Source organism: Megalobrama amblycephala, linkage group LG6 (assembly GCF_018812025.1).
Source record: "Megalobrama amblycephala isolate DHTTF-2021 linkage group LG6, ASM1881202v1, whole genome shotgun sequence".
Classification (NCBI taxonomy): Eukaryota; Metazoa; Chordata; class Actinopteri; order Cypriniformes; family Xenocyprididae; genus Megalobrama; species Megalobrama amblycephala.
Window position 1 is genome coordinate 43,768,115 of NC_063049.1, and position 14,271 is coordinate 43,782,385.

Genomic DNA, 14,271 nt, shown 5'->3' on the forward strand with positions numbered 1-14,271 from the left:
AACAGTAGAATGACCCGGATGTGAATGCGTATTCCGCCTTGTATGTGACCCATAATCCACCGCTCTTCCTTTCCCACATTCTCCATTCAGAGTGAGTATCTCCCTCTCGTTCATCGTCTATAAATCCAACATCATCCGCGTTATTAATCCCTAATAATCATGTTTAATGTCACATCTGAGTTTACAGACACATTATGAATCACTATGATGCGTTTTGGTGCGTTTAAAACGCTGATGTGAGCGATTATACACTTAATGCTAATGCGGCCGTGAGAGTATCTGCGAAAGCGGTAAATTACACTGATTTTAAGTGTAAATGTTGTTTTTACGCGATGTGAAACTCAATAAAGTTGCATATATGAATAATGTAGCTCATTAGCTCGTGATTATATTATTTACAGTTGTTTTTACGCGATGTGAAACTAGTTGCATATATAATGTAGCTCATTAGCTCGTGATTACATTATTTACAGTTGTTTTTACGCGATGTGAAACTAAAAGTTGCATATATGAATAATATAGCTCATTAGCTCGTGATTATATCATTTACAGTTGCAACACAGATGTATTAATGTATTATACAGGTGTGTGTCTCTCATCCAATCAGAGTTTAGACTCAGAACAGTATATAAGCATGTTTTTATAATGAGAAATGACATAAAATGTGTTATTAGAGAAAGTCAGCTGGTTGTTTTGGTGAATGAATGACTTGCATCATGATCATGATTGTGTGTTTTTGTGCAGATGGCACCGAAGAAGGGTGAGAAGAAGAAGGGCCGCTCCGCCATCAATGAGGTGGTGACCCGCGAGTACACCATCAACATTCACAAGCGCATCCACGGCATGTAAGTCACTCCTGGAATGAGTAACCGCTCATCCCTGATCCGTACCGGAGTATTAACGCATCTTTCCGCTCCTCCAGCTCTTTCAAGAGGCGAGCTCCTCGTGCTCTGAAGGAGATCCGCAAGTTTGCCATGAAGGAGATGGGCACGCCTGACGTTCGCATCGATACCCGTCTCAACAAGGCCGTGTGGGCCAAAGGTGTCAGGTGAGACGCGTCCTGATGGTTGGAGTCTACTTTCCGAAATGTAGTTTGATCAGGGCTGGAGCCGAACTTCTCCAGGAATGGGGTTGGACACTCCTGGCCCAAGTAAAGATGCCAGTGTATTCACAGTGGAAGTTTTCAAAAACGTTTATAACAACTGCAAGGCATCCAATATGGCATATTTTTAAATGCTCAAGACTGACGTCACTTCCTGAACTGAACAGTGATTGGCTGCTGCCTGTGTTTTCTGCATTAAAGGGTTAGTTCACCTAAAAATTAAAATGTCATTTATTACTCATGCCGTTCCACACCCTTTAGACCATTTATAATCTTCGGAACACAAATTAAGATATTGTTGATGAAATCCGATGGCTCAGAGAGGCCTGAGCAATGACATTTCCTCTCTCAAGATCCATTAATGTACTAAAAACACATTTAAATCAGTTCATGTGAGTACAGTGGTTCAGTATTAGGTCTTACGGGTGTGGAACGACATGAGGGTGAGTAATTAATGACATTATTTTAATTTTTGGTTGAACTAAACATTTAAGTTGAAAATTGCCCAACCTTTTCACACTCTCTGCTGTTACAGTGTGTGTCCGCTGGCGCCGAACAGAGCAAGCGTTTTAAATTCTTTCCTATGGAAGTTGAGCTTGTGTGAATTGTGTGATTGAGAGCGGCTGAGAACGTCAAAAGGTTGGGGACTATCAAGCGAAACGCATGGACAGCCAATCGCTTTGAGGTTCAGGTTGTCTTGAGTGTCTAAATATGCAGGTTGTGACATTTAATTTCTCAAACGTCCTTGTAGGAAGACACATCATGGCCATATTCCAGGATGACAGTCAAGATTTATCAGGCTTGGATGCACGAAGAATCACTTTCACACTTCTGAGTCCAGACCTTAAATTCATCTAAAGACTTTGGGATGTGCTGGAGGAGACTCTTGCATTGTCAATACAAGATCTTGACCCAAAATGAAGCTCCTCTATGATCTTGTATTGTCAGTGTAAGAGGTGAGCACTCTGTAAAGTCTCCTCCAGCACATCCCAAAGACTTTCAATGAATTTAAGGTTCCAACCATTCTTTGACAGCTTGAGCTTGATGAATCTTGTGCTGCGTCTCAATTCGCCTACTTATACTACGCCCTAAAAGTATGTACTCTTTCTGTGAACAAAAAGTACTTTCTTTTGAGTGTGTAGACAAGCTTTGGGACATACTATCACATATCGCATCCTGTCACCGTAAACTGGCCTGTCAATCATCTTACATCCTCCACATTTCATTTAGCTAATTTCCTACCGTATCGAAGAGAAATGCAGCATGTTGATCAGCAGTCGCGTGTCTTTCATGTGGAGAACTGTCCTCATATTAATGCATAATGATGCATTTAAAAGTGGCCATTCGGATATTTATAAAAGTCCACATTGTTATTTGCAGATGAAAAATAACACCTATAACATTAAATAAATATTTTCTATCAGGCTGAACTTATTAGTCACTCAAACCTCTCAGCGTCGATCGTGCATATCCGCCATGTTTTGTAGTTTTTTAACACTTTTTACTCATGTTTGTAGTTCTGAACTGAATCCTCGTCCAATGCGCGATGGGTTGTGGGCAATATTAGACTTTATAGTGTGCACGGATCTACACTTCAAAAAAGTCTACCAGAAATAGTAGACCATTCGGGGACTTTTGGCATACTCTTTTCAACATACTATGCTTTAGGACACACTTATTTGAATTTCACCTACTATTTAGGATGGAGGATGCAGGCTTGGTTTTGTCATCCTGGAATATGGCCATGATGTGTCTTCCTACATGGATGTTTGAGAAATGAAAAGCTACACACTCCATCCATTAGGGTTAGAAGAACTGTTGCCAAACATGCTGGAAATATAGTAATCACAGCAATAATGATCTAATCATAGACTCTTAAAGGTGCAATATGTAAGATTTTTGCAGTAAAATATCCAAAAACCACTAGGCCAGTGTTATATATTTTGTTCACTTGAGTACTTACAATATCCCAAATGTTTGCAGCTATTTGTAAATCGTGAGAAAATTGCAATTTTAACCAAGACTCTATCGCTGTCTGTCAATCGTGTCATACCCGCGTTACCCTCAGTTTCCGGTTTTACTTTGTAGAAACCATGGAAACACCAAAGACACTTTAATATTTACATGTTTTAATAGACAAGGGAGCAGCTGTTTTGACATATTTATAGACAGAAAACTAATTATTGTTATATAGCTCAACACGTTTCTTATTGTTTAAATCTAATTTTCTTGATTTTTTGCGAGTCTCATGCTTTACCATGCCTCATAGAAAAACACTATTTTGTGAAGTAGCTAACATAGCATAATCAGATGCAGCTTTATTTTTAGTAACAGTAATACAGCATTTTCTCCATCATACAATACGTTTTTAAATTAATTGCATGCTATTTATCAACACAAGCCATCCAGCATTTAATATATTGTAAAATCGATCTATCTTACTGCAGTGTGTAACAGTGTCTCACAGCAGCCGCCGAGCGAACGCACAGAGTAACGTTATAACATCATTTTCAACACTCTCAAATGTATCTAATATGATAAACAGAGCTGCGTTACCTCATGATATCGTGATATTCCTTAACTATATCATATGATGTAAATATGAGACAACTCAAACAGGCATTTTTGCACCATATCTTGAATTATAGGCTATAGCACACAGGGAGTTGTTGCCCTGCATCATATTCGTCATCAATCAACAGTATGAAATTTCAGATGACCTGCGTATGTCTGGGACGGGGGAAGTGCATTAATTTTAACATGTTATTCAACATGATTAATCTAATTAATGCATTAAATCGACAGCCCTAATGTATATGTGTGTGTTAAATGCAGTTTGAAAGCTTTCTTTGTAGTCACACTGGCTGTTGACAGAACTTTATTGGGTCACAAAGCTCGCCTGTTTCTAACGGCAATCACTTGTAACTGTGATTATATTGTCTGTTTATTGACAAGAACAGATTAAAACACTCTCTACAGACACACTCCAAAGCAGAGGCATTTTAGCAGCGTCTTGCCACTATAGGAGTCATTCACCGTTACCCATCTGATGCTTAACAGCGACATCTTTGTTTGGCAGGAATGTGCCGTACCGCATGCGTGTGCGTCTGTCCAGGAAACGCAATGAAGACGAAGATTCTCCAAACAAGCTGTACACCCTCGTCACATACGTCCCAGTCACCACGTACAAAGGTGAGGATGATGTTGAATGTGTCATTTGCCCTGAGATCATGCAGGAAATCTGAAGTTCATATACTGTGTTTGACTTAAACAAACATCTCTAACATTTCAAACTTTGTGCTTTTTGTGTTTGCAGGTCTTCAGACTGTAAATGTGGATGAAAATTAATTCTCTTCATGCTTGTTGGAATAAAAACATAAAAGGATTTTTGTTGTGGATGATTTATTTCTTGTCAGACGAATTATGCAGATATTGACAGACTGTAGAGAAGAAAATCAACATGCGTAATATGTAAACTTAAGTGACATCACATTGCATTTGTACAGCAAACAACATCTTCACTTAAAGCTGATTATTTCTTCAGAAAGGCTTGAGGTGAGATTGTGCAGAGCGTTTGGCAAATCTGATTGGTTCCTCCAACCACGAAAATCATCTAATGCTACATGTTCCTTTAAGAGATCAAGATATACATTCACAACCACAGTATAATGATTTGATCATTGAACAGCTGTCAGAAATGATGTTTCATTTGGAAAAACTCACTGCAGTGAAATATTAAACCTGGTCCCTTTGGATTTCACAATGTATGAAAGTTTTCTGTGGCACAATAAATCTGAGGATCAGTCATGTGACTTGTTTTTAAGGCACTTTATACATAGATATAAGGAAAACCAGAAACTCTTTAAGACTGACTGGAAGTGATGAAACCGGATCCGTTTGTTCAGATAATGTCGTCAGGATCTAGTACAGATAAGTCAAACAAAAATGGACTTTGCATATTTCAAATAATAAATAATGAGCATTTGTGGCATAATGATGATTACCACTTGTGTCTAAAAAAAACAAAAATCTGGGTTAAAGTGAAGCACTTGCAATAGAAGTGAATCTGATACACATTATTTTAACCTTTTCGTTGTAGTTTTCCAATTTTGTTTCCATCACAATGCAATGCCATTCACCTTGAAACACCGTAAAAATGATTAAACAAGTTTTAGCAAGAATGTAATATTATATAAGCATTGCATTTCAGGTTTTAAACTACAAAAAATGTGCTTTTTTTAAAGAAAATTAGTCAAAATTGCTGGCAAGCATCATGTCGCCTCAAATGCTGCTGATCGAGATTAACTAGTACTTAAATTGGGATATTCCTATAGAAAACATCAAATCAAAATCATTTCACTGTACATTCACTATATCTGCTTTCTAAATGCATGATTTTGATCTTGGTGAACAATATATTTAATAAAAAAAAAAAAAATTGACCTCATAATTTTTAATCAAAATGATTAAAACGCTGAACGCCGGCAGCATCAGATCAGATATTCAGCTGCTGGAACAGGTGCAATAATCATAATGATCAATATTTCCTTCACGTGAGTCTCGTTTATACAGTCAGACACATGTAAACAATCCCATCAGACTGAACTTACATGGTATTTAATGGCTATAGTGAGAATTCACACAAAAATAAAGCTTAAAATCTGATGTGACAAACACACTTTCCTCGTGTGTGTGAAGGACAGAAGCAGATGTCAGTGAGAGGAGATGCGTTTGAATACTGATTCATAAAACATAACGCTGATGATCATCTGAATCACTTCACAGTTAGTTCACTTCAGAATTCAAATTCTGATCATTTACTCACCTCCATGTCATACAAGATGTTCATGTCTGTCTTTCTTCAGTCGAAAAGAAATGAAGGAAAACATTCCAGGATTTTTCTCCATATAGTGGACTTCACTGGGGTTCAACGGGTTGAAGGTCCAAATGTCAGTTTCAGTGCAGCTTCAAAGAGCTCTACATGATCCCAGACGAGGAATAAGAGTCTAATCTAGAGAAACCATTGGACATTTGACTTGGTCTTTGCACGTTTGTGACCTTTCCAACATGATTACGTCATGCCTGGAGCATCTCAGAGCAGTGCAAGATGAGCATTTGTGGTTAAAAAGTGTATAATTTTTATGTTTTTTTAGAAAATGGCCGATGGTTTCACTAGATTAGACTCTTATTCCTCGTCTGGGATCATGTAGAGCTCTTTGAAGCTGCACTGAAACTGACATTTGGACCTTCAACCCGTTGAACCCCAGTGAAGTCCACTATATGGAGAAAAATCCGGGAATGTTTTCCTCAAAAACCTTCATTTCTTTTCAACTGAAGAAAGAAAGACATGAACATCTTGGATGACATGGGGGTGAGTAAATTATCAGGAAGCTGAAACATTAACTAATCCTTTAACTAAGATTAATAAATGCTTAATTGATGTTCACAAATGAAACCTAACTGTAAAGTGTGACCAGTAAAGCTGTACTGAGGTCAGTGAACTAAAACACTCTCAGATCAATGAGGCTCAGCTGCACGAGACTTCGGTTCACGACATCCTACATTAAAGCATTCAGTGAGGGGAGTCCAGCTCACCCCAGCGGCATCATGGGATTTTATAGACGTCACACTGCAAAAAATGATGTTCTTCCTCAGTATTTCTGTCTTGTTTTCCAGCACAAATATCTAAACATTCTTAAATCAAGATACATTTACTGTAGAAGAGAAATGACTAGATATTAAGAACAAATATCTGCCAATGGGGTCAGAAAATTAAATTTAAACTAACTTTAAATTTAAAGCTCATTTTCCAACTCCCCTAGAGTTAAACAGTTGAGTTTTACCGTTTTCGAATCCATTCAGCCGATCTCCGGGTCTGGCGGTACCACTTTTAGCATAGCTTAGCATAGATCATTGAATCTGATTAGACCGTTAGCATCTCGCTCAAAAATGACCAAAGAGTTTTGATATTTTCTCTATTTAAAACTCAACTCTTCTGTAGTTACATTGTGTACTAAGACCGACGGAAAATGAAAAGTTGTGATTTTCTAGGCCGATATGGCTAGGAACTATACTGTCATTCCGGCGTAATAATCAAGGAGTAATATGCGTAATATCATCACCCGTGGTACGGCAGCGAAGTTCCTTGATTATTACGCCAGAATGAGAGTATAGTTCCTAGCTATATCGGCCTAGAAAATCACAACTTTTCATTTTCCGTCGGTCTTAGTACACAATGTGACTACAGAAGAGTCGAGTTTTAAATAGGAAAAATATCAAAACTCTTTGGTCATTTTTGAGTGAGATGCTAACGGTCTAATCAGATTCAATGAACTATGCTAAGCTATGCTAACAGTGGTACCGCCAGACCCGGAGATCGGCTGAATGGATTCGAAAACAGTAAAACTCAACTGTTTAACTCTTGGAGAGTTTGGAAAATGAGCCTATTTTCAAAAAAAAAAAAAAAAAAAAAAAAAAGGGGAGTGTTCCTTTCATTCAAAAGGGAAAACAAAATTATTCTTACTGTGTTGGCAGACATTTTTTTTAGTCATTTTGCTGTTCCAGTAAATGTATCTTGATTTAAGATTGTTGAGATGTTTGTGCTGGAAAACAAGACATCATTTTTTGCCTGTTTGGTCCTCCATACGCTCGTGAATCATCACGATCAAGGCACTCGTGAAATCGCCGTCTGGAGCTCATCACCTGCCCGCTGCATGCTGGATCATGAGCAGACCGGCGCGCTCCTGGTACTGCTGCGTCTTTGCGGACGCGATCTTTGCGCTCAGGTCGACGGGCCGCTCCAGGAAGTTGACCAGCACCTGCTCGGTCAGTAAGGAGGCCAGAATCTGCTCGAAGCTCACCGACCAGTGAGCGTCCGACTCACCGGCGTCTCTCGAAGCGTCCTCGCGGTGTCGCGCCTCTCCGATCTGCAGCACGAGACTGGTGACCATCCCGATGGCCTGGAAGAGCTCGGCCTCACACGGCTCGCCTTGAAACATGCTGTACAGCGTCTTACAAAACTGGATGAACTCCCGCTGACCAGACAAAACACACAACAGTAGACTTCTGAATGACTGCATTCACAGTGAATGCTGCTCAATCTGCATCTGAGTTTGAGTCGCATTCACACAGGTGTGGAAAAACAAATGATGACAGAAGTGTCATTTAAGGGTGAACTGTCCCTTTAAGAGCTCACTGCGGTTTTCTGGTTTAGAGTTTAAAAATAAAGACTGCCATAAACAAGTACTGTAATTTTAGAGTTGTAATGTAAAATAATAATAATAATTACATTTATATTATTTATAGTAAATACTCAACTTTATTTTACAATGAAATACTGCAATAGTAATATTTCTTATATTGTTTTTACTTAATAATATTAACAATAATAACTAGAATGTAGATTTCCTGAAGAAAAAGTGAGTGGTGCTTGCCGTGCAAAACTACACTGCCCCTACACTGTTAGCAAATGCTAACATGATTAGCATGTTGCTAGCATTATTTTAACATGATTAGCATGTTGCTAGCATGTTTTCAGTAAGATGCTAACATGATTAACATATTTTCAGCAAAATGCTAACACAGTTAGCATTTTAATAGCATTTTTTTAAGATGCTAACACAATAAGCATGCTGCTAACATTATTTTAACATGATAAGCATGTTTTGCTAACATGTTTTCAGCAAGATGCTAACATGATTAGGATGTTAACATGTTTTCAGCAAAATGCTAACATGATTAACATATTTTCAGCAAAATGCTAACACAGTTAACATTTTAATAGCATTTTTTTAAAGATGCTAACATAATTAGCATGCTAACATTATTTTAACATGATAAGAATGTTGCTAACATGTTTTCAGCAAGATGCTAACATGATTAGGATGTTAACGTTTTCAGCAAAATGTTAACACGATTAACATGTTAGCATTATTAAAATGTTGCTAGCACGGTTTTATTAAGATGCCAACACAATTAGCATGTTGCTAACATGATTTTAACATGATTACCATGTTGCTAACATGTTTTCAGCAAGATGCTAACACGATTAGCATTTGCTAGCATATTTTCAACAAGATGCTAACTCGAACATGTTGCTATCATGATGCTAACACGGTGATTATCATGTTGTAACATGTTTATATGGTGCGTTCAAGTCCTCCTGGGAAGTTCATATTTACGAGGTGGGAAGTCGTGTGTACGACGGTAGGTTCAAGTCACTTTCAAAGGAGTATGATGGCAGTGTCCCTTCTCTTAATTAATTACACAAAATAACAACACTTCTGCTTCTAGAAAATGTAGAGCAAATAATGTGCATTAGTTGTATGTTGCTGTTTTATGTTTTTTAAATTAATTTATGAAGCCATTGTAAACTTTATTGTTACATATTACATTTTTATATTGTGATGCTATCGTATTTTTTGGTGGTAATCAGCTTCGTTGTAAATAGAAAAGCCTGACAATACCTGTAAGTATTGTGGTATTTCACTATGTTTCTGACTGACAAGCCCCCAACTCGTACAGATCGGAGCTTAAAGAAAATTATGAGCTTCCCACTGGTATTTACGACATTGTGGTGGCGTTCATGTCGGTTCTGCTCGTAAATACGATCTTTCCGACATGACTTGAATGCACCATTAAAAAGATGTGAACAGGACCAGCACGTTACTAACATGTTACCACAATCAGCATCTTGTTAGCATGAGGCTAACAGGATAAGCATGTTATTGCATGTTTTCAGCAAGATGCTAACACGATTAGCATGCTGCTAGCATGAAAATGATTAGCAAAATGATTAGCATTTTGCTACCATGTTTTCAGCAAGATGTTAACATGATTGACATGTTGGCATTTTGTTACCATGATGCTAAAAGGATTAGCATGTTGTTAACATGATGTTTACATGATTAGCATGTTGCTACCATGATCAACATGTTGTTACCATGATGCTAACACGATTAGCATTTTGCTAACATGATGTTACCACAATTAGCATCTTGTTAGCATAAGGTCAACATGATTAGCATGTTGCTTGCATGTTTTCAACAAAGATGCTAACACAATTAGCATGTTGCTAGCATTATGTTAACACAGTTAGAATGTTGTTAGCATAATGCTAACAGGATTAGCATGCTGCTTGCATGTTTTCAACAAAGATGCTAACACAATTAACATTTTGCTAGCATTATGTTAACACAGTTAGTATGTTGTTAGCATTATGCTAACATGATTAGCATGTTGTAAGCATGTTTTCAGTAAGATGTTAACATGATTAACATTTTCAGCAAAATGCTAACACAATTAACATTTTATTAGCATGTTTTTAAGATGTTGACAATTAGCATGCTGATAACATTATTGTAACATAAGCATTTTGCTAACATGTTTTCAGCAAGATGCTAACATGATTAGGATGTTAACATGTTTTCAGCAAAATGTTAACACGATTAGCATGTTAGCATTATTAAAATGTTGCTATCATGTTTTTATTAAGATGCTAACACGATTAGCATGTTGATAACATGATTTTAACACGATTACCATGTTGCTAACATGTTTTCAACAAGATGTTAACACGAACATGTTACTATCATGATGCTAACACTGTGATTATCATGTTGTAACATGTTTTTAAAAAGATGTGAACACGATCAGCATGTTACTAACATGTTACCACAATCAGCATCTTGTTAGCATGAGGCTAACAGGATATGCATGTTATTGCATGTTTTCAGCAAGATGTTAACACGATTAGCATGATTTTAAAATGATTAGCATGTTGCTAACATGTTCTCAACAAGATGTTAACACGATTAGCATGTTGACATGTTGTTACCATGATGATAAAAGGATTAGCATATATTGCTAACATGATGTTTACATGATTAGCATGTTGCTACCTTGATCAACATGTTGTTACCATGATGCTAACACGATTAGCATTTTGCTAACATGATGTTACCACAATTAGCATCTTGTTAGCATGAGGCCAACATGATTAGCATTTTGCTTTCATGTTTTCAACAAAGATGCTAACACAATTAGCATGTTGCTAGCATGATGTTAACAGTTAGAATGTTGTTAGTATTATGTTAACAGGATTAGCATGTTGTTTGCATGTTTTCAACAAAGATGTTAACACAATTAGCATTTTGTTAACATGATGTTAACACAGTTAGTATGTTGTTAGCATGTTGCTTGCATGTTTTCAACAAAGATGCTAACACAATTAGCATGTTTTGCTAACATGATGTTAACAGTTAGAATGTTGTTAGCATGATGCTAACACAATTAGCATGTTGATTGCATGTTTTTAGGAAAATCCTAACACAATTAACATTGTTAGCAAATAAAATTTATTTATTTGACACCTCATTCATGGGTCTATGACAAACGGTGCGGAACAAGTAGCGGGACAAAGTTGTCCAGAAGAATAATAATAAGTATGATGGATAACAATAGTGATGCTCTGCCTTTGACAAGCACCACTAATAATAAAAGTAAAGCTGACTTGACTAAGATGGAACACAACAAAACAGCCAATCACAGTGAGGATCCTCATTTGTATATGAGCGAGTTTTGTGACTCTCATCAGCTAAATATCCAAATCAAACACATGCATTAACATATTAATGCAAGTCCATAAACTGAAGATTCACCTGGTTCATGTGAGGAAGAGGCTTCTCCTCATCCTTCTCTTTGCCTTTGTTCAGGTCCTGAAGCATCTGCTGCAGCTGCTCCTCATAACTCTTACTCTCACCTGCAAACACATGATGCAGTCATCATCATCACAGGAGCATTGAGCAGAAAACACCATCAAAACACTCGAAAAACTCACCATTGGGCAGGTTGACATAGAGAGGTCTGGTGCTGGACAGAACTGGACTCTTCAGAGGGGACGAGTCTTCTTCATTCTCACTCAAGGCTGTGAAGAAAAGTGGAGAATAAAGGAAAACAATGAACATTCAAACATGAAAACCTGCTCTAGTAGAGCCCCAAAACAACATCAAGGCTTTGAAAAAGGGTCATTTTGCTTCTCTTGATATGAAAAAAGATAATCCAGTAGTGAATGAACCTGGTGGGATGTGCAGTCGATACAGCAGCCTGATCTTCTCATTCAGCTCCTCACAGTACAGAACATCTGCAGAGAAAGAGCGCAGGACTGAGACACGAGGCGACGATGAGTATTTCTTGAATAAACCTCAAGCACACGGTCCTACCGAGCATCTGAGCGAACTGAGAGAAGTTTATGAGGTTGTCTCTGTCCTGGTCCAGCAGTGTGAAGGTGCGCTGGGCGACGGTGTCGGTGTGCGTCCCACAGATCCACGGCGCCAGCAGCTCATACAGGCTCTTGAACTGAGCTCGATCCACCAAGTAGCGCTCAGGGCAGCTGCCCGTCGCGGGAAGAACGGAGCCGGAGCTGCACACGCCGTCACCCCAGTACAGACTGATGAAATGCTCTGTCTGAATGACACACCATTATTCATTTATAATCATTTAATCTTTAATCATTTATTAATTGAATAGGGTAACATGTTAATTAATAGATATCACCATACTTCACCAGATGATTGATTACATTAAAGGGTTAGTTCACACAAAAATGAAAATTCTGTCATTAATTACTCACCCTCATGCCGTTCCACACCCGTAAGATCTTCAGAACACGAATTAAGATATTTTTGATGAAATCCGATGGCTCAGTGAGGCCTGCATAGCAAGCAATGACATTTCCTCTCTCAAGATCCATTAATGTACTAAAAACATATTTAAATCAGTTCATGTGAGTACAGTGGTTCAATATTAATATTATAAAGCCACGAGAATATTTTTGGTGCACCAAAAAAACAAAATAACGACTTATTTAGTGATGGCTGATTTCAAAACACTGCTTCAGGAAGCTTCAGAGCGTTATGAATCAGCGTGTCGAATCATGATTCAGATCGCGTGTCGAACCGCCAAACTGCTGAAATCACGTGACTTTGGCGCTCCGAACCGCTGATTCGACACACTGATTCATAACGCTCCGAAGCTTCATGAAGCAGTGTTTTGAAATCGTCCATCACAAAATAAGTCGTTATTTTGTTTTTTTTGGTACACCAAAAATATTCTCGTGGCTTTATAATATTAATGTTGAACCACTGTACTCACATGAACTGATTTAAATATGTTTTTAGTACATTAATGGATCTTGAGAGAGGAAGTGTCATTGCTGCCTATGCAGGCCTCACGGAGCCATCGGATTTCATCAAAAATATCTTAATTTGTGTTCCGAAGCTCTTGCGGGTGTAGAACGGCACGAGGGCGAGTAATAAATGACAGAATTTAAATTGTGTGAACTAACCCTTTAACGCTTCTCATTTACTTTGAATGGGTGATGTCATGCGTTGCTGAACTGAATTGTGGGTTCCGTCCATAGACTGTAAAAAAAGATGGACAACGCGACGCCGCTTCCTTCCATTGTAATGAACTGAAGGTAAAACGGACGATGATGGGCGTTGACATGTTGGAACCTGGGCATGCGCAGAAAGACTCGTCAGTGAAACCAGGAGGCGGAGGCGGAGTCGCGGTATCAAACTTCCGCCCAGACGTCTGCGTCATCAAGATCAGATCACCTATTTGTTTTATTATCTATTGTTTATTATATTTTTCTTTTCCTCCTCCCTTTTTCATTTGGCTTAAACGATGGCTTAATTACATCTGGCAATAAGGAATTTACATTTATTTGAATGTTTATTAATGCACATTGTTCAGTTTTAAACTAAATTACTCATAACTAGGTCAAAACAACATATCGTAATTGATGTATTTTAAATAAATAAATTATACACAAATTAAAATTATACTTGTAAAAAAATATTCTGTTTCTAGAGCAATAATATTTTTGAAACCTCGGTAAATTTGAACTAACTCTACAGCAGATCGATTGCTGTAACGTTAGACAGTGCTCTTTAATTAACTAGAGTAGGATTAGTTTTGTCCTGATAATTATTATTTTATACCCATAAAGATAATTAGTAACTGCCAGATTATGATCACCTGCTTTTTCCGTCATGGCTAACATTAGCCGTGTTATCTTGGCTAATAACATTTAGCTTATAAAGCCCACATTTAACGTGACCGAAAAAAACTCAGTGATCCGTCAGATCTGTAGGTCGGTTAGGACACTT

At 37.8% G+C, this 14,271-nt stretch overlaps 2 protein-coding genes across 4 annotated transcripts in view; one reads left to right on the top strand and one right to left on the bottom strand.

The window, feature by feature from the left end:
* Positions 1 to 65: 65 nt before the first annotated feature.
* rpl31 (ribosomal protein L31) lies at positions 66 to 4,487 on the top strand. 2 transcript variants are annotated; one of them, XM_048194783.1, is made up of 5 exons: positions 66 to 91; positions 745 to 845; positions 923 to 1,048; positions 4,182 to 4,294; positions 4,419 to 4,487. In XM_048194783.1, the coding sequence occupies exons 2-5, from the start codon at positions 745 to 747 to the stop codon at positions 4,448 to 4,450; spliced, it is 372 nt and encodes a 123-aa protein (XP_048050740.1). In that variant the 5' UTR covers positions 66 to 91; the 3' UTR covers positions 4,451 to 4,487. The 2 variants fall into 2 exon arrangements, with proteins under 2 accessions (XP_048050740.1, XP_048050741.1); XM_048194784.1 differs by lacking the exon at positions 66 to 91 and adding an exon at positions 602 to 608.
* Positions 4,488 to 7,738: 3,251 nt separating this feature from the next.
* Positions 7,739 to 14,271, bottom strand: part of LOC125270811 (TBC1 domain family member 8) — a 43,889-nt gene continuing 37,356 nt past the window's right edge. For both annotated transcript variants that reach the window (XM_048194786.1, XM_048194785.1), the window contains exons 16-20: positions 12,322 to 12,565; positions 12,177 to 12,242; positions 11,940 to 12,026; positions 11,761 to 11,861; positions 7,739 to 8,136 (exon numbers count right to left, since the gene is read on the bottom strand). In XM_048194786.1, the coding sequence (XP_048050743.1) occupies positions 7,801 to 8,136; positions 11,761 to 11,861; positions 11,940 to 12,026; positions 12,177 to 12,242; positions 12,322 to 12,565 (834 nt within the window). In that variant the 3' untranslated portion in view covers positions 7,739 to 7,800. The remainder of the gene's footprint in view (positions 8,137 to 11,760; positions 11,862 to 11,939; positions 12,027 to 12,176; positions 12,243 to 12,321; positions 12,566 to 14,271) is intronic.

Bases quoted from the DNA above. Each gene is read 5' to 3' on its own strand.
- rpl31 (XM_048194783.1), top strand. From the start codon at position 745: ATGGCACCGAAGAAGGGTGAGAAGAAGAAGGGCCGCTCCGCCATCAAT. The intron at 846-922 runs GTAAGTCACTCC...CCGCTCCTCCAG, and splicing joins CACAAGCGCATCCACGGCAT to CTCTTTCAAGAGGCGAGCTC. The intron at 4,295-4,418 runs GTGAGGATGATG...TTGTGTTTGCAG, and splicing joins CCCAGTCACCACGTACAAAG to GTCTTCAGACTGTAAATGTG.